Source organism: Argiope bruennichi, chromosome 4, assembly GCF_947563725.1.
Source record: "Argiope bruennichi chromosome 4, qqArgBrue1.1, whole genome shotgun sequence".
Classification (NCBI taxonomy): domain Eukaryota; kingdom Metazoa; phylum Arthropoda; class Arachnida; order Araneae; family Araneidae; genus Argiope; species Argiope bruennichi.
The window spans coordinates 7050421-7074930 of record NC_079154.1 but is presented as its reverse complement, the minus strand read 5'-3'; the positions used below and the strand labels follow the sequence as shown (position 1 = coordinate 7074930).

Here is a 24510-nt window from a genome sequence, read left to right as displayed (position 1 = left end):
ATTGCTCATTACTTAGGGGATCAAATTCAGAATGAAATTATAAGCATTATTTCAGAAGGAATTAAAAAGCATTTATTACATAAGATTAAATCATCAAAATATTACTCACTAATTCTGGATACTACACCTGATGTCAGTCATACCGAACAGTTGACTGCTGTAATTCGATTTGTTTATAAGAACGAGGAAACCAATAAAGCCCAAATTGAAGAACAATTTTTAGGATTTCAATCTGTCCACGACACTACTGGACAGGTTCTGTTTGAATTCATAAATGGACATTTAAAATCGTTAGAACTAAATTTATCAGATTTACGAGGCCAATATTACAATAATGGTGCTAATATGAGAGGAAAGCACAAAGGATTGGCAAAAAATTATTGAAATAATTCGAGGGCACTCTATATCCCCTGCTCTGCCCATTCTCTAAATTTAGTTGTAAATGATGCAGCTAAAATTTTAAAATTTCCTTCGAAACAGTTAATCTTCGGAGTAGTGCAGGAACTTTACAACTACTTTTCTTCATCCGTTAAACGTTGGTCTATTTTGTAACAGTATGTTGAAAATCTAACTTTAAAGCCACTCTCCAACATCAGTTGGGAAAGTAGAATTCAAGCTTTAAGGCCGTTGAAAAACGATTTCAGGGGAATTTTGAGAGCGTTAATAAATATTCAAAAAGATCAAATAAGAGACATGGAATCAAGAACTCAAGCAAAAAATTTGATTCAGAAGAATTCCTCGTTTAAATTCATTTGTTCCATTAACATCTGGCACGATATTTTAAATTTAGTAAATGTGTAAATAAAATAATGCAAAATTCTAAATGTGATTTAAAATCGTGACTGACAATTTACAAAATCTTATATCAGAACTTAATAATCGTAAATCAGATGAAGCGTATGAATATGCAATTGCCAATGCAAGTATCGTTGCTGATGATTTGGGGGTGGATACTGATTTTCCTCAAAGTCAAAACAGGTTTAAAAAGAAACTATTTCAAGATGAACAAACCGACGAACCAATCAGCAATCCAAGACAAAAATTTAAGGTTGAATTTTACAATATAATATTAGACACTGCTATTTCTTCAATTACTGAAATATTCAATCAATTAAAAGAACATTACAATTACTACTACGTAGTACACTATATACCTAATTTAAAATACTGGAGTGACAATGAAATTTTAAAACATTGTAAAGAATTAGAACAAAAATTAACGTATACTAAAAATGCTAATGAAAAGGACATTGATGGATTAAATTTGTTCGAAGAAATAAAATCTTTGCGGTGTTTTACCAAAGAGGATATGTCACCTATTGATGTTTTTTAAATTATATTTATGAAAGCAATCTTACTGATACATTTCCAAATATTGTAATAGCTTTACACATTTCTTTAACCCTGCCAGTTTCGGTGGCTACTGGAGAACGAAGTTTTTCAAAATTTAAAATTATAAAAAACTACATGTGATCTACCATGGCGCAGGAGAGATTATCGGACAAGTCAATTATATCCACAGAGAGCAAAATTTTTGATAAATTAAATATAAAGGAATTGATACGAGCGTTTGTAGTTGCTAAAGCTAGGAGAATCAATATTTGAATATATGTTCTAATTTTTATATATTACTTAAAAAATATTTTATCATTGTTTTGTTTTTAAAATTTATGAAATAATAAAAAACAATAAGACAAACGTATTTCAATACTATAATTTTAAAGCTTTTCAGTTCGAAAGTCAAATTTTGAATACTATAAAAGAGTATTTCACATATAATTTGCAGCACTTTTTAAGAGTGCAACAGAACCCCATAAAGAGGCGCCAAATTTCGATTTGAGCAAGGGCGCCTAATACCCATGCATAGGTCTCTTCTCTCAGCTTATGTACTGAAATATTCATTTCTTTTCTTTGAATTTTTACATAATACTACTTAGAGTTTCTAATATTTTTTTGTTACATTTCATTTACTCTTTCTTCCACCGCTTTTTATTTCATCCAGAGAAAAACTATCTGTCGCAGTTTTAGCGCTTTGGTTGTTCGATGATTTGGGGTGACACTCTCTAGATGCCGGTCTTTGTTAACATAAGGGCCGTTTTAAATATCTTAATGTAGCATTTATAAACTTCATACAAATGGATTTGAAATTTTATGATCGATTTTATTTGCTTTTCAACAATTTTTAACATTCCATGGATTAAAGTTCTAATGTATGAAGTAAGGTCAGTTACGCGATGTTGTCATTTTCTTCAAGTTAAAGTGACAGTGTGAGATGGAAAACATGCCTATAATTTATATTAGTTCATAATCATCTTCTATACTGCTCGTTTTTCTAACTTGATTCATTAATTTAACAGTCTACGTTAAGGACCTTTCATAACTACTCCGGCGAGTTTCTAATTACTCTAAAGGCTATGGGTCATTTGGCTTCTAATCCCAATAAGGTACTAATCTAAAGAGAATATATTTGGAATGGGAAGAAGCTATTGGGTATTACCTGAGGATCTTTTTTATTGTCTGCTCACAATTTCTCCGCTTCTTTTTTACTTTCTTTTATTTATGAAAACAGGAATGACGGAATATTATGACATATGAGAAAAGAATACCTAAGGGTTGAAAACATAAATTAAAATGATTAAATCTAAAGGCTCCATTTAGTATTAGAAAGTAAAATTTGTGCATCAAATAGAATGTTAAATCGCCTATTCAATCTCATTATTCTCTGGTCTTTACACTACCCGAGGGAATATTTTAACTATCTAAAAAAAACCTATTACAATCATCAAAAGTATAGCTTTTATCTGTCTTTATGATACAGCAAAAACTTCAATTATCACCAAAAGAAATTTTTGAGGTAATCTAACAGGTACTTTTCAAACTTGTCATATTTCCTTTACCACTGTTCTCAACATGTTCGAGACACTGCCCGTTGCCCCGGTGGCAGTAAGTTGGGAAAAAGTTCCCACCCCTCCCCCACTCAAACCAAAGAAAATGTTACATGAACTTCACGATTTTGTTTTTACTTACACGTTAATGACCTCTCCGCCTAATGAAACTATTGAATACATTTATTTGCATGCAATCTGTAGTTTTAATAATTCAAAAAATGAGTTAAAATTTTTGGAAAATGTAAAAAATAATAATAATAATAACAATGAAGGCAAAATCGCAGAATAAATAATGTTTTGCATTCTTTTTTTTTTGGAAAAATTTTCCATCGTTATCGCATTAAAATAACTTAGTTACCTTAACAACCAAACGCAATATCAAATAGGCAGTGAAAAAAAATGCTATTTGAGTTTCTTAATGGTAAATGCATGATTTTATTATTTTAATGTGATGATAACGATTGACATTTCCCCATTGTGGCACAAACAGTTTTGAACGTGGATTGCAAGTACCATCCTTTTAAGCATCATAGCTATATGAGATAACGAGGGAAAACATTCCATAGTTTTCTAATCAAAAATTGCAAGGATTGCAATTGGATTGCAAGTACTATCCTTTTAAGCATCATAGCTATATGAGATAACGAGGGAAAACATTCCATAGTTTTCTAATCAAATTCAATTTTGTCTTACCATTCGCCATTTTATACGAAACACCATTTCCTATAATATTCATAACGAGTCCTCTAGGTTCTGGTTGTGTTCGGATTCAAATTTTCTGCTAAGATGCAACTTTTAGAAATTATGGTACACCTACAATGTGCTAAAGAAGGGCAATGCAGGGATAAAGACAGAAGGCTGTTAGAAATTCCACAAGTGTATTGGAAAATTCCCGCTGAATATTTTAAAGTCTGCTATATTTCCAGCTGAAATTTCCCGCTGAATATTTTAAAGTCTCGTATTTTTTAAAGTCTGCTTAGCTTCCTTAAATATAAGAATAATAAAATCTTAGAAGAAATTTAGCAGACTAGGAGGATTTAGTCTTACCAAGCCTTTGAATATTCAATATAACTTATATATCTTTATTTTTATTTAACATCAAAATTCACATTTTACTTAAATGCATCCCGAACGTATTCTCAATCTTTTTAAATATTTTCAAAATTTGAGTTAAAATAGTCAATTGCAAGCTTCCTAAATATACAGATACTAATTTTTAGACTTTGAAACTGATGTCATATTATACAGGATGTCTCAAAACTTGACCGCAACTTTTATTCCTTAAATATTGATCACAGATATATACTGTAAATTACAAAGTTGCGTAAAAAAAGCTGCAAAATGTTATGTAATCGATTAAAATTTGCAGGGCATTAAACTTTAAAAAATACAAAATTTAAATTTTTATACGGACCCCGTACAAAAAAAATTCCCAGTGAGTAAAATGTGCCCCATCCTCTAATAAAGTCATGTACAAAATTTCAGAATTATATCATGAAAACTTTCAAAGATATGTTAAAACAAAGTTGGTGAAGAATCAATCACAAATTAAAATGCAAATGTTTACAGCTTCAATGCAGATGACGCGACGCAAGAATGCATCATAAGGAAATAAAATATGCTTTATATCTTTAGTTTTAAATACAAATTTTAAAATCTATGCTTCCTGAAAAATGCTTTAAAATTTTATATCATGAATTACAGAATATAACTTAAAAATAGCACAGTCAATGAACTTGTAAAAAAACTTAATGTAATCTTTCCTTTAAATAATGTTTCCTCATGTAATCTTTCCTTTATTATTTCTTCAAATTTTTAATACTTTTGAACTAATAAATAGTAAATAGCAAAATTATTATTTACATATATATAATAATCATCGATCAAATAAATCCTGTTTCGAAATTCAGGATTATTTTGGAATGGATCCATATTTTGTTGGATATGATAACAGAATTTGGTTAGATGCGAAGATTGGCAATCCTCTCTTCATATGTCCACACCACACCAGCAATAGGTTAATAGACACTTCTTGTAGCAGATCATCATCATGGAGGTATTGAGTTAGGGAATTTGCTGTCTTTGACCACGAAGCCTAGATTGTTACATGCACGTTTTTGGTATAAAATCTTATTGATTGGATTTGACTAAAAATTGATTTCAATGTTTATGCTTATAATAATGTATAATAAATTAAGGATTAAATGATAAAAAATTTTAAAATTTTTTTATGCGCTTATATAAGCATGTGGGGTGTAATGTAGCAAGCTTCCATGCGGTGCACCCTGGTTAACACTAAATCTGTCACAGTTTTACCAGAGGCGGCGGTAGCAGGGGGGCAATTGCTCCCCTGTCTACAGCCTCTTGCCCCCCCCCCCTAACCGTCGGCGAGAAATGCAGAGTTTCGTCGGCAAAAGTGTTCACCATTTCATAATGGTTGTAGAGAGTTGAGCATTATCGAATATGATTATTTAAAATCCATCTTAAAGTTAATATATTGTAAACAATCGAAATATCCAAGTAATGGTTCAAGTGTTTTGGCTATACTTGGTAAAATCGATTGGGAGTAGGTCAATAATATGCCGTATTTTGCGGACAATTTTTGATTGACCAAACTAAGAACTGCATGCAATGGATGTCGAAAACGTTAAGTTCGCAGAATTTCAGACATTTGATTCAAATGTCTTTCATTAAGCTATAATTTGTACTACTTTTGGCAATATAACCGACAAGGTAACACGTGAATAAGATAATGACCAGGTGGTATTCTCATTTTGCTAGCAGTTTTTGGTCGGTCGACTAAACTCAATGCGGTGAGTGCCAGAGATGTTAAATCTGCAGATTTTAAGACTTTTGATTGAAATGTCGTTCACTTAGCTTATAATTTGCATTTGATTTGGCAATATATCCGACAAGTGAATAAGATACCGCCAATAACTTCTGGGCGGCCGACAATGAACTAAATATGATGAATGTCGAAGAATATATCCACAGATTTTCAGACATTTGATTCAAATGTCGTTTATCAAGCTTTTAATTTACACTAATTTTGGCAATATAACCGACAAGACGACATGTGTATAAAACATAAGACATGTCGCATTTTGTCAAAAAATTTTGATTGGTTGACTAAGAATTCAATGCGAGGGAATGTCGACGAGTCCAAATTCTCAGTCATTTTATTTAAATGTCATAATGTTCATTCTGCATATAATTTAATGCTTAAGACTCTGCATTCAACATTATGACTATGTAATCGGAGAACGTATCATTTATATATACTTTTCTTTCAATTACTATTATCAGCTAAAAGTATATGATTTCAGATGCTCCTAAATTTTTAATAGACTTTGAATAAAGATGTTTTGATAAAAAGATGATTAAAATAGTTATTCTTAGAATATTCATAAATAACACATTAACCCCTTGATATACAAATTTACTTAATTTCCTGATTAGATGGCAGATATTATTTGGGACAATTATCGTTATCTTAATCTCCAGAAAAATATATGAGCATTTGAGGTAATGATGCGTTTTCAAGTGACTTTAGCCTTTTAAATTACTTAATACTTTCACTTAATTGCAGATTTAAAATTAAAGATCAAATAATTCCATATGCGAATTACATTCGCCATTGCATATGAAGGGGTTAAAAAAAGTCTATGCATGCAAAAAGGGGATAAAACTCACCTTTTGGTAGGAATATTAGCTTGTAATAACTTCGAATTAAGAAAGTACTTAATAGTACATAGAATAGTCAGAAAGTACATGAATAAAAATGAAGATAAATGAATTCATGTTCAAGATCTAATTTTTTAAAAATAAAATGCATTGTTTTTTTAAGCCTAAATATATGTAGAAAAATAAATAAAAGGGGGATCTAACGTTTAAGCAGTCCATTTTTCATAAGAATATTTTTCATATCTTATATAAAATAGTAAGTCTGTACATATATTTCAAAATATTTTCTCCGGCCTTCTTAAAAAACAACATATTGTATCTTTTCTGCATTCTATATTGTTCGTGTCCGAACTATAATAAATTTTTGTTGATTACGCGCACTTATTTTCCTCGGGTTCGAAACTCATCTTAATTCGTGCTCATTGTTGCAATCCTTACTTAACAAATATTTTAGGTAGGGGACTAAGCAAAAAAATCGGTTTTTAACAAAACACCGAATATTTTTAATTTATTATTCTGGATTTCTAAAACAGTTACTTTTATAAAACTTTTTGTTTCAACATTCATTTTATATAGCTTCTCATATAAAATAGTAAAGAGCATGCATTTGTCCATTTAACATGACTCGTCATTCTAGAACAATCTGTGTTTCTATCTGTATACTACAATCTAGAATGAAATATGACTATATTTTTTCTAAAATTAGATCGCAGAGAAATTAAATCTCAAGAGTCTCATAAAAAAATAGACTCAAATATTGACAATTTTTTGATGGTTTGTAAAAGAAACTGTTAACCTGTTTTTTTACAAATACCTTTATAAAGTTTTAACAATAAAAAAAAGGATCAGCATCTGAATAAAAAAGAATTAAATAATACTTGTTTTTCTTTAATTAAATGTAAAATTAATTATTATGAGTTATTTTGAAGCCAAATTAGAGATATTGTGCTTGCCCCCCTGTCGGATTTGTCTTGCCCCACCGTCGGTAAATCTCTACAGCAAACCTCTTGGTTTTACCTCCTTTCTTATGTCTCTGACAGCGGGATTCCTGGGAACGTGGCTGCCGACTTTTTGGCCAAAAGGGATGTAAGAGCCCTCTAGAGACCTTTGAAAAACCTCTCATTTCATTCAGTCAAACTCCTGGTAAAAAGAAGAGAGCACTTTGTGACTCGGCCGGTAATCCATGGGACTCACTGCTGAGGATTCACAGTTGATCTCATATTTTCCTAGAAGTGCAGCAGTGGCACTTTGCCACCTTACTACAGGCCGTAACTGTTTGCCTACTTGTATTGGCCTGGGCTTTGTGACTATCCCTTATGTCCTCTGTGCGGACGTCATCAAACTTTTAGATTCGTGAAACTGTAAAGTTCAGAAATATTGGGAGACTGGAGATCTAATGGCGTCATAGCCAATCTTCTGGGCATTTGTAATAAATAAATATAAGTATGTTTTTAAAGCAACTTTTATTACCATTTATTCAAATTTCTGCATTCGCTGCATTTTTCTTCTTTTGGAGAAGAGCTGCACACAGACTAATGATCGCACAGCAGCCGAAACATATGCCAGTGTAGAGGAAAGTCTTTTGAGCTCCAATGTAATCGAAACCCACTCCGGCAATGATGTTGCCAATTCCCGCACCTGAAAAAAAACATACAGAGTTCCATTATTTCAAAAAAATTTTACAAATATTTTTAGAAAATACTCAAATATTATTAGAAAAACCTAATTTTGTATAGGTATTTGAATGAAAACACTTAAATTAATACATATTATTTGACTTTTTGAAATGCTAACAAGAGTTAATAAATGCACTATTATTGATTCCGCTATTTTAATAAATATTGTGATATGTATATTATCTTTGAAACATATAATGAAAGGCTTGTTCAAACACCAATCTGAGATTTGACAAAAAATTTTTAAATCAATAAATTCACACTTTAATATTTTAACAAATTCTGCAGATATAAGAATTAAGTTTAGTGAACGAATGGGTGAGTGTAAGAAAGCCATTTTGCCAACTGGCTCTTTCTGCTATAGGAGGTCGTATAAAAATTTAATATTGTAAATTTTTTTTATTACAAATCTTTTTATTAAATCTTAACAAGTGTTTGCATAAAACTGCCTACCTTATTTAATAAAATTTAATTAATTAATACAGATTATTATTTAAGTATTAATTATTACGGTGTGATAATTAAAAGTGCGTACCTAATTGCAGTATTTAAAAAAAATAAACGATTGTTTCCAGGGACAACTTGTTCATGTGACAAATTTGATTGCTCTAGATCACATGATCTGCCGATGGCCTGTAAAGTGTCCACACATACGCGTGCACGCACTTTCTCTCTATCACGCACACACTTATTTTATTACTAGTAGTGACAAAGGTAAAGAAAATGTCACACCTAAGCCATCATGTGTTGCGGCAATCACAGCTTGCATCGTGGTTTCTGTTCCCCTTTTGGATTTCACTTTTGCGTAAGTAGCCAATGAAGCATAGAATACACCATAAGTGACGCCATGTGTCCAGTCAATAGGAAGGGCCATCCAGGGGCTGTGCAGTTGACTGTACCATAAGAATCTAACACAATAAGCCAACAGAGAAAGCATCATTACATTCCAGTATCCTAATCTCTTCAACATCCACCCGGAGAAAAACATAAACGGTATCTCTCCCAGGAAACTCTGCACTGTTTGAGTCAGACCACAAATCAGACGATTGCCGCCAATAGATATGATGAACCACATCAGATAAAACCAGATGAATACCAATCCGATACCATTGACGAACACACCGAGTTCGAAACAGAGGAATTCTTTTTCTTTCATGACGGTTCCTACTTTCTTGAGGATGTCTTTGGAAAATTGTGGTTTTCTTAAGTCCATTTTCAAAATATTCCATATCATAATAGTTGACAAGACAGCAAAAAGGATTCCAGTAACTATATAATCTCCAGTGAAATCTGTGATGGCTCCTCCAACAGGTGCTAATAAACCCCATGCGAAAGAGCCCCATAATCTTTGTTTCCCATAATCGGCTCCCTTTTTTCCCATGTTTTCGCAGCAGGCCGTATCGGATAGGGTAAAAATGACATTTATACAAGTATCAAGTGTTATGAAAACAAGAGCAAAGACCCAGAATTGGTAGGTTTCGAAGTCTGTTTTTCTGCGAGAAATTTCGTCTGAATTAGACGCATTAACAGAGTAATAATGACTTTCTTCTGAATTGAAACACAAGACGCAATTATTAAGCAAAGCAGCACATGAATTTGAATTTGTCAATGTATGAGGACATTCGAATGTTTTGAAATGCAAGGAATTGGAAGAAATGGTAGAATTATTTTCTGTTTCGTTACTTTGTAGTCTGATTGCATCCTTGTGCAAATGGTATATAAAAGAATTAGCTTTCAGTTTGCAATCAAACGACATCTTTGAGCTAAAGTTCTGTGAAATTTTTGAATACTGATTCCTCAGTAAACTGCATGTGTCTTTACTGAATATAGGCAAATAAAACAAGCCTTTTGATTCGGAATTACCAATAGAATTTTTAAAAATTTTCGATTTCTTTTCAATTTTTTGAGCTATATAAAGCAAACTTCTTGCTTCAGAACCACCTGTAGTATTTTCAAAAATCTTCAATTTATTCTCGTCCATCCTTGAATTTTCACATAAATTACATGCAGTCAGGTTGTGAGTCTCACTAAATGGCTCACCGTCCGTTCCATCAGGTATGGGTGGTAAAAGAAGCAGGATGAAAAAGAACAAAACTTGACCAATGGCTATAATGCAGAGGACTGTCTTTAGTTTATTAAAGTAATCCGTGATGTATCCGATGGCAGGTTTGGTGCATACAAACAGGAATTGTTCGAAAACCAAGACAGAAGCAAAGGAAGAAGCGGAAAGCTTCAGTCTGTCTCGTGCAATAACAGCAAGAAAAGGATGGATTAACCCTAAACCTAAATGAAGAAAAGAAATAAAATGGTCAGTAAAGGATATGATGAGAGAAATTTTCATTGTTACGTACTAAAATTAGCTTTTTTGATGGAATATAAATTTCAAAGTTCTTTCCGTCTCTTAGAAATAAGAAATATATCCCTAATAAAAAAAATTCTGAAATGCAAATATAACGGTATATACTACTACATAAATGTTATCTAAATTGCTTAAATGTAACAATAATAATACCTACATAGTAGTAGTTAAAGTGATAAGCCCAGGTATGTAATACACAACAAGCAAACCAAAGGAATGGTGTCCCTGAAATTTTTTTACATACGCCCTAAACAAGTTTTTTTCTATGTCCCCGTATAAAATTTTTTTACCCTGAACAAGGCTGAGAACATTAGGAGAGCTCAGATTTTTATTTTCCTAGTCCTTCACATGAGAATTTTATGCTTTGTAGAATAATAATAAAAAAAAAGCATCTTGGATGACTTTTTTTAGAGATATACTGATTTTTTTTCAGTAATACATTCATTGAGCCAACTGAAATAACATATTTTTTTAACTTCATTTAAAGTATTTTTTCAGTTGGAAATGCATCAGTATCGAACCTTGATTGCTGGCTACTTGGCCACTTTGTATCCCTTCTCTAGTGACAAAAGAGAATTTGTATCTGTGTGTTGATGCTGTACAAGAAGATCCTTTAGATCTTATTCAACCAATTTGACATTTATATATTTTTATTTTAGGAACTAAGAATGTACAACTGAGAATGATATTTTTTATAATTTAATTAATTAAGAATTAAGCGATATTGCATCACTTTTCTACAATTTCAGAAAATCTTATAGTACAAAATAGAAATTTACATTATGTTAAAAGTTAAAAAAAAATCATTAGACCTATATATACAAAGTGGTCTAAATTAAAAAAAAAAACCAAATTAAAAAATTAAGTGTAAAGGCTCCAAAATTGTTGAACATGCTATTCAAGACATGGGGAAACGAATTAAGATATATATATATATATATATATATATATATATATATATAAAACCTAGTTCCAGAAATACCGATAGATAGCGCTGTACAACAAAAAATATTCTAAAAAGATACAAATAATCGCAACACACACACACACACACGCGCGCGCGCATAAATTCCTCTGAATTTTTCCTTTCTAATTTCTATTGCTGATATGAAGAAAAAGAAGATAAAAAAATAAGAAAACTGAAACTGTCTTTGTAACTGCAATTTTGCACTGTAAGCACAAAATTTTTTGCATAAACACTTGGTTTGCTCTCATGTTCTTAGCATAAAAGGGATAAAGCTGGGAAAATGTTATTCTTATCAGCGATGGCTTCGCGCATTGCTTGTGAAGTTATTTTATGAAAACAAAGGAAATGTTGCAGCTGCATTTCGAGAGTTTCGTCGACTTGAGAATTTACGCAAAGGACCAGCAGGTATCAAAACATACTTGAAAACTTTGCTGCACTCCAAATGCAACAATGCCTATGTCTTTATTAAATTGCTTTTATGTAAGGTGAAGCGCCTCCATACATTCGACTCTGTGTACAGCAGTTTTTTCAGCAACATTTTACTAATGATAGAATAAAGCAATCCGTCTCGTTCTTACATCTTAATCCCTATGGTCTTTGGCTTTGGGGATAATTAAAAAATCTTGTTTGTTGAAGGTGTCTGGTGACCTTGGCAGTTTTGAAAGACAGTATCACTCTGAATAAGAGAAGCATCTCAAGCCAACAATTACGAACCACAGATGAACAAGCTGCGCACAGAATGCAGATTTTACATCTGGAAGAAGGAAACCACATTGAGCCTTTTCCCTTTCATCATAATGTCTTTGTGATTGAATTTTTGATATGTTCGAATAAAATGTGTTACAAATATATATTTTGAGTCTTTTCAGCATATTTTTTTGTTGTACAGCGCCATCTATTGGTATTTCTGGAACTAATTTTTCCCCCGCGTAATTCGTCTCCCCATGTCTTGAATAGTATGTTCAACAATTTTGGAGTCAGCAAACTACTCATTGTAAATTGAGTAGTTTGCTGTCTAGAGAGCTCAGAATAGGGAGTGTTTTTATTTTGACCATTTTGGATATTTATAAAGTTGTATATTTAGATAAAATCAACTTGGTACACATATATGAATGATTTTATTCTTTATCTCCATAATTTTTTTATGAGTACGTTTTGATTCAGAAAAGATATTATTCGATTAGTTGAATTTAAACATTTCCGGGTTCAAATTAAATTTGGGGTACAGCCAACAGAAAATTAATGAGAGGCTTGGCATAATGAACAGAGTTGTGTAAAACTTTTGAAACAGAAAGAATCAGATTTATTTCAAATTTGAGGTTTCTGATGACCCCATTAAAATAACACTGCGTTAAATGATTCACGTGAAATTTTTTTTTTCAGCTAATAATTAGAACGAACAAAGTGGTCGGCAAAGGCAGCAAATACTACTAAAGAAAATGCTGAAGCTAGAGTTTGTAAATTTGACCCTTTAGGAAATGAGAAAGTATGTCATCTCGGAATTTTCATAATTTTTTTTTATTAATTAAATAAACATTAATGTGAGTTTTTCCTTTTGATAATTTCGGATAATATTATACTACAAAAATTAATCTAGCCCTATCTGAAAATTCAAAATTTTATTCTGACATTGCAAGGCAAAGCTTGCATTGGCAGCATTGTCGAGGCATTGGCAGCTGGTGTCTGCTACGATCCTCTTACGTGTCGTGTGCAAAATACGAGACAGGAAAACAGCAGCCTTCCGCTCGTTGTTCATTGTTTCGTCAGTGTATAAAGGACCTCAATTGTTGCCGCTGTTCCTGATTATAACTGCACAGTACGTACAGTATTCGGAAATTGTTCTTGGAGTATGCTTAATACTTTTTTAAGTATTTCACAGTGAAGTGTACAAAATTTCTGTTAAAATGTGAACATATTATATCCTTTAATTAATTTTTTTCTCTAATAAATTCTTGAAGTGCAGTATATAAACTACCAGTACAGAGCCTTCTATTTTAACTCAACACATTACCGGCAACTGTTTCTGTGGGCCACTGGGCCGCGTTCCCATTCTATGTGGCTTGAGGTGAATGGAAGGTGTAGTACTCAATTAGAATTGAGAAAGTATGTATTGTAACAGTGAGTTGCGGTATAAAAACTTAGCCTTCTGGTATTAGTGGGAAAAGAAATGAGTTCATAGAACACCGGCTCATCCGGCTTTTTTGGTATCCGGCCTGTCCTTCCGCCACATTAGGCCAGATACTCGGAAGTATATTGTAACGCCATTTACGAAGAATGTGAGAAAATTTTGAGGAGACCAATGCCATAGGATTACATTAGAACGAATGCGATACATTTAAAATTTATGAAACAAAATTAATGTAAATATCTTACCTCCAGTTAATAAGAAGTAATGCATTTTGAAACGGAACATTTTTTTGTTGATATGACAACACATTTGTTGTATTTGAGATTCTTCATTTGCGATCTCTTCAGTTGGAATTCTGTCATAGAATTCCAGACTTTCGACTCTCTGTAAATCCATTTGGAGGCAGCGAATGATTCAATGATTCCGAATAATATTTTTTCAAACTTGCTTTTCAAGAATTTTTCTTTTTGTTTATCTAAAACAAAGTAAAAGAATAGTATAAAGCGTTCACTTACAAGAAAAATACATGGCACTTTTCAATTGAAATATTTAGAGCCACTTTGCTCAGGAGATGCTGATGAGGTCTTAGCAAAAATTCGATTGATCCAAAAATTTAACTAAGAAAAGTTGGGTTGTAACAATGAGCACAGAAAGAGAAAGCAACCATTTTAAAATTAAGAATCACTATGAGAATTTATTTTTAATTTTTATTCATTTTAATAAATAATTAATATATGAAATGTCATTCACTTTGTTAATTCAAATAATAATGATTAGAATGAAAAAAATACATATACAACGGAGATTCAAACTACCCCTCTGAAACATAATAGCATGATAAAATTTTAGGCTTCATTCAATTCAATTTTAGGCTTCATTATACCCTTGGGAGCACCTCGTCATTGAGGATGAGAAGCTTCCTGCATAGTGGTGGATTCTCGCCACCCTGGTGGATACATGAAAAGTTGGGGGTCTAACTCCTCCTTTCAACGATGGGACATACTTCCCAAGGGAAGGTTAGTACAGAGGTCGGTGATGGTTCTTAGGACTCAACCACAGTTCCGGCAGTGTTGCTGTTGCCGGTGTCCGGTCATTCAGATTTTTCCGAGTGTCTTCGGGTGGGTCGGAGTAGCCGGTTAAAGGTAGGCTTGATTCATCTATATTTAATTTATTTTTAAATATTTCTTTTGAATTCATTTTATCTACGTTTATTTTATTTTTATTCAACAAATTATTCGCCAATTATCACTGAAGGCAACACTTGCGGAAGCTTTTGACTAACAAGAATAATTTTCCAATTTTTTTTAATGGAATTATTAATTTGGATTTTAAGCCAATCAAAATAAAATCGAATTATAGACAACATTCTAACAAGCTAAAATTTAAGGAATCAATAGTAAAATTCTAATCGATGGCGAATTTGAATTGAAAAAGTTTTATTTCGCCAAACTTAACTCATCCATCATCTAAAATCAACAGATCAGTTTTCTGGGGATAGAATGTGAAAATTAAAAAAAAAAAAAAAATTCAAAATTTAATAACAAGAAAATGTGTACCTTATAAGAATTTTTAACGATAATTTTTATGATGGAATTTTATATAATATTTCCGAGATTCAAATTATCTTTTTACATAAAAATTTCATTCAAAGAAGTTCCGAGTTAAATAAGTGAAACATCAATCACGGATTATTATTAAACATGGGAAATCTATTCGTCAAAAGCACTGGAGGGTTGGAAAGAGAAAGTGTGAAACATTTAAAATTACCTTTCTTCTGACCTAAAATTGAGTTTCTTTTCTTCACTGCAGCTGGCAAGAGCATTTCGGACATAAAGAGACAAAAGAAAGACTAAACCAGTTCTTCTCTTTTAGGATTAATTATGGAATAGCATGCACGTGCCATTATGCAATGTATTTTGGAAACTTTATAAACTGGTTGTACTTTCGAAGAATCCATTTCAAAACGCAGAGGTAAGAGCAATAGCAACAGCTGAGTGATGTCGCAATGAAATCTTCTCATAAAACTTGACTATACGGAATAGAATGATTCATTTTTGTTTTACCGTAACATCTGGAACTGGTCATTACGCGCTATTTCTTTTTAGAACTTAAATTTTGGCCAGATTTTTTAAGTATCGTAATTTCATTCGTTTTTCTTTCATTCTGCTGTGTATTTGAAATACAATACGAAAGATTAAGTCATGTTTTTTTAAAAGTATTTTATTATTAGTAGACTCAAAATGCAATCACATGAATGTTCGATTATTTGTGTCAGAATATTGAACAAGAATGTATAGCTTTTAATTGTTTCAGACAAATATACAGGATTCATTTATTATATGGCTTGAAATGGATATGGAAAGGGCAATTGAATGCTGGTTAAGACGTTGCACCATGGGAAAATCCGAATATCTCTGTCTTTTAGAATGTGACAGACCAACAGATGATCAACAATACCATTTTTGGAACCATATTTAATCATTAATCGGTAACAATCATCTCATTTATCATTTGAAGATAACGGAGATTGCGAGTCGGTGACCCCCAAGTAGTTCATCCAAATATTCTGTCCTCGTAGAATATGAGCATTTGTCAATGAAACTATGATCACGCGATTTAAATAGAAAGTTCAGTCAACTCTTCTCGTGAACCAAAAATTTAAAAATAAGAGAACGAAATATAATTAATTACCCACATGTGTATTTATTTACAATTTGCTCTTGATGATTATTTTATTGTTCAGAAACTTTGCGAATCTTTATAAACAGGAAAAAAATTATGCAGCAAAAATAATTAATAAAATTTACAGTAAGTTTAACTTTTAATTAAAATCGATTAAAGATCATTTGTCGCTTTGTTAAAATGTCTTATTAAAAACTGAACTAAATTAAGTAAAAAAAATCCAAAAATTAAGTTTAAGAAACAAATAACGAAATAATTCATAAAAATTTAAAGCATACAAATTTTATGCTCAGATTCGTTAAAGCGCAGAACAATAAAATTTCTAAACACCCAATTACACAATCTGCTTATGTTTATTTTTACGTTTGTCTTTTGAGTTAAGGCGATCCATTACAATGGGCCCATAGGAGTCGGAAGATTGGGAGCTCTTTTCACAAGCGGACTAAGCACTATCTGAAAGTGATCTTAAAAAGCATCTTAAAAACTAGTAGACCGATGTCCGATACATTGGATTACTCGCAGTGGATAAGAAGGTGGTTAAGGAGGGCATTCCCAATTACTCCATATAAGCCAATAGCGTGACAGCAGTCTCAAACCTAACACCAGTGCGAAAATCCAGTTTTAGCAGTTGCGTAATGAGAGTAAAACGCGCCGGAACATAATAATTTCTACAGAGCCCCAACAATCATGGCTGTTGAGTAATTAAAAATGATGTTATTCTTTTACTTGCTGGTCATGTTTAACAGGAAAAAGATGGCATTAACGTGTTAATATGTTGTTACATTACATTGTCACCTGGGGCATCTGTACTTCTTGTTCCGCTTTCGCTAAACCATTGAATTTTAGTATGACGTTGCGTCTACTGGAAGCTTGGGTAATTTTCTAAGCCATGCTAGAATTCCGCCAGTCTATTTTTATCGCTCTATTCCGTTTATGTGCACATTGAAGAAGGCAGAACTTGCGTTTGTTGGGGGAAGGGCATAAGGTGAGAACTCGTAGCAAAGCATTCACCAAGGTTGTTGTAGTGATCGTAAATGACCACCTCAATGGATGGGTGGAAAAAGGAAACGGCGTGGAATGCTACCACTCCATGGGGTTGATATGGTTTAATCGAGATTCCGCCTTTAGAAATTTTTTCCTTCAAGTAAAACATAGGCCATGTATATGACCTATAACATGCGGCCATGTCTGAAAGTCATCCAGGATGGCAACCTATTTGAATCAGGATTGGGTAATATTATATATTAATTTACTTTTTACTCAAAGCTGATACAATTTATATACTTTTGGGTTGTAATAGGTAATTTTCTTGACCTCTTTTTTTTCTCAGTCTGATATGGTAAATATATACTAAATCAATATGGCACACTCATCGTGGCTAATAGTGTCGATGATGCTTTGAACACGCGAGATGTTATTTTAACTGTATAATTTCATCTTCAACCATTACTGGCCCATTACCCTATATAACTGTGCACATACTGCTGAAGAATCTCCGTTTTCTCCTACACTAACTATTTTAGCAAAATTTTTCCTTTGCTCCTTGCAACTACTTTTCAATCACTGTCAAAACCAAGGTCAAAGACATATGATCTAATGGGAAGATGCGAAACACTGATTCGAAATCGTATTCGCCACGGTATCAGTTATCAGTCTTCGAAACAAAGTGAAAACCGATATCGACCGAATATGTGTTTGATTCTGACGGCGAAAAAAAACGGTTACTGGCTGTATCAGGTACAATCGAGTATCCGTATCAACCTATATTTGATACAAAAAATACCGTGTATACTATAGAAAAAGAATCATTTGCTGGCTGTATCAGGTATAATCGCATATCAAAATCAAAACGCACCCAATACAAAAAAAAAAAAAAAAAAATTAAGAATCAATTTACTTTCAAGGCAACGATGCATCGATTTTTTTAAATCTTTAAAACGCAGAATATCAGAAGCAAGTATAATAAGTTTTAAGAATATGTAACTTAAATAAAATGAAAGAAAAAGCAAAAAACAAAATAAGACACAAATGTATAAAAGTATCTTTATTATACAAATTTCTTGTGAAAAATGATATTTCAATTTTTAGTTTTATGAAATTACTTTAACATTTTATAGCAACAGAAATGACAGAAAAAATAAAGATACAAAATCACAATCGCAGTAAAAATATGGATAGATCTTTCATGTTTCTTCGACTGTTTCGGGTTTCTTCTTTCTTCTGTTGAAAAAGGTGTACAGCATGCTGAAAACCGAACAGCAGCCGAAAAATATGCCAGTATAAAAGAACGTTGCGTGAGGTCCGATGTAATCGAATCCTAAACCGGCAACAATATTTCCACAACCTGCACCTGAAAAGAAAAGAAATGATGATTTTAAAGAATTTCATTTCAGTATCTCTTAGACGGACTTCGTCGAGAGTTTCAAAGAAACCGATCATTACATTCTGGTGTAAGGATCGTGCGTCCACAGCCTCTTGGAGTTTTTGAGATAGAGAATTTATATACCAACAATTTCTTACTTTTTTATACTTCTAGGAGGTGTTAAAACATGGGAAATTCGAGAAATGAGAAGGTTGGATTTCTTGATGATTACAATTTAATTTCCACATCTTGTGTAATCACCTGTTTGTAGAGTAAGAGATTTGGAATATGGACTCAACTCAGGAGCAGCCACGTCACCAAAAATTGCCCTCTTTTGTTGCTTCAAAACGAGATGTTTCCTAAATTTAACTAAACAATACATCGTATATTGTATAAATAATAAAAAAAACATTTTAATATAATCGTAAAACAATAGCAAATAATTATTTCCTGCTGAAAAATATACCAAATATTTTTATACGTTTAACAATTTATGCCTGTGTACATAGATGAATGTAAAAGATGAATACATAGATGAATTTTACCAATTAACACTCTTACAAAATGGTGAAACTATATAAATTTCATTTTTTAACTATCAACCTCCATAGAAGCCAAAGTATTTCTATGCAACTGTCTACATTATTTAATGAAACTTTGTAATTGTAAGTATTTGCCTAGATCAACGCTTAGAGGAATAAATGCTTGTTCTTTTATTTTGAGACTCTCTATCTACACACTCTTTTTCTATCTATCTATATATATATATCTAAAATTGCTGAATCGGATAAAAGCTGATAAATTCCCACACTCCGAGTGAAGAAATAAAAACTGTCCAGCCAAGCACATTCTTTTTAAAAGATACCTATGATTTCCTTGCCTGTGATTGGCACGTGTTGGAAATCCCTATTAAAATCTCACAGTATATATTCAAAGGGATAAAATTTTCATCAGCTTTTCCTCATTTCGTGTTGTTCTCGTCGCTTCTGTTTGTACAAAAAATCATGCCTCCCTGGATGGAAATAAAACGAAGTTAAAAATTCAAAATCTGCTCTGTCTTCGTCTCTGTCTGTTCATATATATATATATATATATGTTACATTTCCAAACTGAATCTAATAACTCTCTAGTAGTTTTGATTTAATAAAATCTCCACGAAATTTTCATTAAGCAGTGAATTATAAGTATTTATTTCATTAAATCTTTTTCTTTCATCCATGAAGATAGAAACTACATAAGCACCCCTATAAAGAAACATTTTCCGATAAACAGCTACCCATGATAACCCTCTCATCAACAGTCCAATCGCATCCAATGAAAAATATGCGTATTCCTACTCTACTATAAAATAGTCAAAGCCACCTAAGGCGTAACTCAAGCCCGCCTTTTATAACATCTAATCTATTGTATCGCACACATTTGCAAAGTGCTGTTTAAAATGCGACTCTTCCAGTGTCGTCACCCTGCTCTTTCACCCATACTGAAAGGTATCTCTGCAATATTTTCTATTTTTCAAATCACATGTACAGTGAGCTGAATAGAAACGCAGAATCGTGCTGGCATTCAAAGTATAATGTAATACCAGATTCCTTTAAAATTATTTTAATATTCGTCGCTGACTATTCGTGTTGCTGCATTTTGCACCATTCAATTCTTTGTTTTGTATTCTGCTCAGTGATGGCTCGTCCATGACGGCTGCAGAACTTCAACACCCTTTGAAATGATTTCCTAAGCTTGTATTTCGTTTTTGGAAAAATCCAGTCGCATTATCACTCTCAGAGTACGATGATTATCGTAAATAAAAAAAAAGGATAACAAAAATGCGGAGGAAACATATAATGAATCCATAAGCACAAGAAACGCAGATGGGACTAGTCTTCAGACAATTCTTGAGAACCCACAACGTATCTACAGATCGACTGATTTGAAGATCAAAGTTAACTCTTTTTCTCTTTGAATTTATAGACATATGGGCTGCCAATCAACCAAAACTGGCACCAAGCGCAATCGACTGATCTTTTTACTTTCTAGTATACGAAGTATAGAGAAAGTATTGTAATCGTCAAAAAATTGGAGTGAGACGAATCTCCACGCCCTCGAGTTCAAAAAGCACATATTTGGATAAGATAAGCATGTGGCAAAGATAGATCAAATGCATGGATTGGATGCATGTGACAAAGATAGGTCAAAAATGCTTTCAGCTAGATGGATGAAATTTGATAATAGGTTTTCAATCAAATTCGAGGATTTATATAATAATTTTGAACAAAATTAATTCATAGGCCGATAGTTCGAATATAAGCTGGCACAATATATTAAACGGAGATATCTAAATGAATTAAATTCGGTGTACAGATAGCAGATTCGGTGGACATATTTAACATCTACAGTGTAGACATTTTTCAAATTTTGAGCCAAATCCGAAAAGGATTTACCGTCTGTCTATCTGTACTTTCAGATGCATGCAAAAGCGGAAACTCAAAACACAATGATTTAAAAATATCAGATTTGGTATGTGATTTTGTGACTACAAGTGCAGTTTTGTGTTCAATTTTGGCTTCAATGAGTTGGGAAAAACGGGTCTTAAACACTAGTTTGATTTTTGGATACTATGAAAAGCATTTATCTCCCAAAAAATTCAATCAATAAAAATAATAAATTCATACTAAAGATTAATATTTCATAACTATTATACACCATTGTCATGTAAGGCGCTCTCTGCCTTAATTAAGGCAGGGAATGTTTTGTGGGGACTGGGTGATAACATTTATATTAGAGAATATGCTATAAACTTTTTGGGTAGACCGCGCTCGCTGGTTTTCAATTCCCATCCAGAGTTCGCTTTTGTGCTCACGGTGTTTGTCTTCCTTTTCTTTTTCTGTTTTCTCTCGTGAGGTTTCAGTTTCGAATTTTTTTTTTTTTGCCCCGACAGAAACGTATTAGGTATATTGAATATTTCTTTTTTTAATGACAGCTTATTTTTTGGAAGAAAAAAAAGGAACAAAGATAATTTTTCCGAAATGTTATGCGGATTAAAAATTTTAAGCACGGATCATTTGTTACTAACACAATATATCCCCCTCAAGTCCAGCAAGTCACCTCAAAATATGCTCTTAGCCGGCGAGGGGGTGTACCAGGGTGGAACGGACGAATTAGGTATGGAGAGTAATCCCTTGGTAGGGTCACCCAAGGCGTGAAGGTCGTTTCATTATGCCCAGGTAAGGCCTTCAGGCAAAGGAGCAAAGACAGACTTCTATCCTTGGACATTGTCCAAGATGTTCCAGTCTTTTTGACCAATAAAAGCTGCCCACTTCTTCCTCTTTACGGTTTTGTTGACTACGAAAATGATGCTGCACAACTCTGATGCTTGCTCTGTCTTCAGGAGTGAGTTAATTGCGATTAATGTAGGGCTTGATGCTATCCTATCTTATAAGTGTGATTTTGGAGAACTATGAATTCTATCGGACATTCGCAATGCAATACAACATCTTAATGGCTGGTACTCTGCAAACGATGAAAACAGCGTATCTATTCTGCTCAAACTGAGGAAGATCTATCAGAACTATTACGTCCACTTCCAATGGATCCCACCACACGTAAACGCTAGTGGTAATGAGGTCGCTGCTAGATTGGCCAAGGAGGGTCGTGATAAATAGCTCTTCGCTTAATTATTACTAAAATGAAAGATCTGAACTCAATTTAATATGGCATTTTCCATATGCACATCCATGGTACACGGTAACATCCCCTGGCACTCAGCTGGAAATCAAATGCGACCGTGGCTCCCAGACTGCTCTGGCTAGAACTAAAAAGTGGCCACATTATGTGTCTTTCATTTGAAAGTGGTGGAAAACTCCATCCCACTTGTAAAAAATGCTGTGACCATCCAGCTTCACCGGATCACATTCTAGGTTGCATCGGACTTTCTAAGGGATACTTAACATGCGATACCCTTAATATTACAGATTTCTTTGCGGTCAACAACCTACTGGAGCTGATCTGACGTATATGTCAGATCTTTTAAGGATAAGCAACAACAACAACAACACAAAAATACATTTTGCAATTCTTTAAATTTTTTTATTTTCACAGCTTTCGCTGACCTTAAAAATCGAATATAAAAAATACAGGTTATTTCATGCCGGATTGATCATTTTTCAAATATTTTTAAACAGGACCAGCAAAAATGACACAGCTAAATTTATTTTGAACATGGTTGGTAATGTAATTAAATATAAAAAAATGCAATATTTTGTATGCCATATTTACTTTATGGTGGAGGTAATGGTATGAATAATTTACATCATTTTTCCAAAAAAAAAAAAAAAAAGAACTCACAATAATTTGAAAAAAATATTTAAGGAATGTAATAAATATAGCAATGCTTGGCAACAGCAAATTTCATAATTATTTTCGAAATTTATAAATTTAAGCTATTTATGAGTAAAATAGCATTTTTTAAAAATGTAATTTTTTCATAAATATTTTTGTAGCACTGTCAATTTCTGAGACGATATTGGAGGTGACGGAGTACTTGAACTTAAAGGTTTTTCACCTCTATCCTTAACAATAGCGAAAAAGAATAACATGAAATTTGCAGTTATATGATTGAATAAATTTTACAAAGAGAAATTTTCATAAAAATTTCAAAAACAGAGATGATATAACAACGAAGAATGGGGAGGGCATGCATAAGAAGGACTACTGATTTTGAAAGGTATATTATTCTTGAGATAAACCGACTATTTTTACCATCGTGTTATTATTAATTCAATATCGGTGCCACTTTTCTTAACACATTTGGCACCCAAGATTAGAGGCCAATTAAACGAATCTCCTTTAACGAATAAATCTCAAGGCAATTTTTTTCTATGTGTAAAATTAAAAACTTTATCTCTTGAAAAAAAAAGTTGTAGAATAAAGAGTAAATTTAGTTTCTTTTAATTAAGTGTCAATCAGTGGCAATTCATTTAATGGAGCTGTAGTACACAATACAATAATGTAAGATTAGTTATTTACATAATAATGTTTTTAGGCTGGCATACTTCCTGTAAATTGCTTGATACGTAATGTTAAAATCGTCCTATACACTAATCAAGAAAGACAAGAATTCTTTGAACAAATAACAACCAAGTTTAGCTCGAAGTTACTTTTTGGGAAGTCAATTCACACTAAAAAAAAGATTTTCTAAAATTTAATTATATTTTGAATTCAATTCATTAACAATTTTTCGCAATAACATCGAAATAAATTTTTTGCCCACGAAGTCCATTTTAATACCTCTTTACAATAAAAGAAAATTCAACAATAGTAACTTTATTACTGAAGTTTTTTTTTTTTTTTTTTTTTAATAATTCTTTTAAAATTTGCCTAACTGCCGATGCATCAGATTTTTACTATTCATGCAAAATTGAAATGCCCTGTTATCTGTTTAACTGCGGAATCGACTTGCTGGGAATGATAACTTCTATAACAATATTATCTTTGTTTCGACAATTTATGAAGATTGCGAATGATAACAGAAAATTAAAAAAAAATATAATTAGAATAATATTGTTTAAACAGAAAAATGCTTTTGAAAAATTATTTTTAAACAAAACATAATGTTTTGTGATACATCACTCATTACAAAATATCTTTTAATCGGAAGAAGAGTAGTAAATTCACATTTCAGAAATATTTAAACTTTAAAACATGAGGCATACTTTTGTTCAAACTTAATGGAAGTGTTTCAGGATTTGTGAAATATCAATCGTTACAAAAT

The 24510-nt window shown here is 32.3% G+C and overlaps 2 protein-coding genes across 6 annotated transcripts in view; both read right to left on the bottom strand.

Moving 5' to 3' along the window:
- Positions 1–4861: 4861 nt before the first annotated feature.
- LOC129966723 (uncharacterized) lies at positions 4862–15578 on the bottom strand. Of its 2 annotated transcripts, XM_056081258.1 has the most exons (5): positions 15470–15578; positions 13948–14177; positions 8981–10531; positions 8043–8210; positions 4862–4983 (listed from the first exon to the last, which is right to left on the bottom strand). In XM_056081258.1, the coding sequence occupies exons 2-4, from the start codon at positions 14096–14098 to the stop codon at positions 8050–8052; spliced, it is 1863 nt and encodes a 620-aa protein (XP_055937233.1). In that variant the 5' UTR covers positions 14099–14177; positions 15470–15578; the 3' UTR covers positions 4862–4983; positions 8043–8049. The 2 variants fall into 2 exon arrangements, with proteins under 2 accessions (XP_055937233.1, XP_055937231.1); XM_056081256.1 differs by lacking the exon at positions 4862–4983 and having other exon boundaries at positions 8017–8210.
- A 2837-nt stretch (positions 15579–18415) lies between these two features.
- LOC129966724 (major facilitator superfamily domain-containing protein 6-A-like) overlaps positions 18416–24510 on the bottom strand; it is a 33197-nt gene continuing 27102 nt past the window's right edge. For all 4 annotated transcript variants that reach the window (XM_056081260.1, XM_056081259.1, XM_056081261.1 and 1 more), the window contains one exon: positions 18416–18734. In XM_056081260.1, the coding sequence (XP_055937235.1) occupies positions 18568–18734 (167 nt within the window). In that variant the 3' untranslated portion in view covers positions 18416–18567. The remainder of the gene's footprint in view (positions 18735–24510) is intronic.

Excerpts from the sequence above, each read along its gene's own strand:
- LOC129966723 (XM_056081258.1), bottom strand. The coding sequence starts at position 14,098 with ATGGATTTACAGAGAGTCGAAAGTCTGGAATTCTATGACAGAATTCCA. Across the intron at positions 10,532-13,947 it reads TTACTTCTTATTAACTGGAG|GTTTAGGGTTAATCCATCCT; the intron begins GTAAGATATTTA and ends TTCTTCATTTAG. Across the intron at positions 8,211-8,980 it reads CGCAACACATGATGGCTTAG|GTGCGGGAATTGGCAACATC; the intron begins GTGTGACATTTT and ends GTTTTTTTTCAG.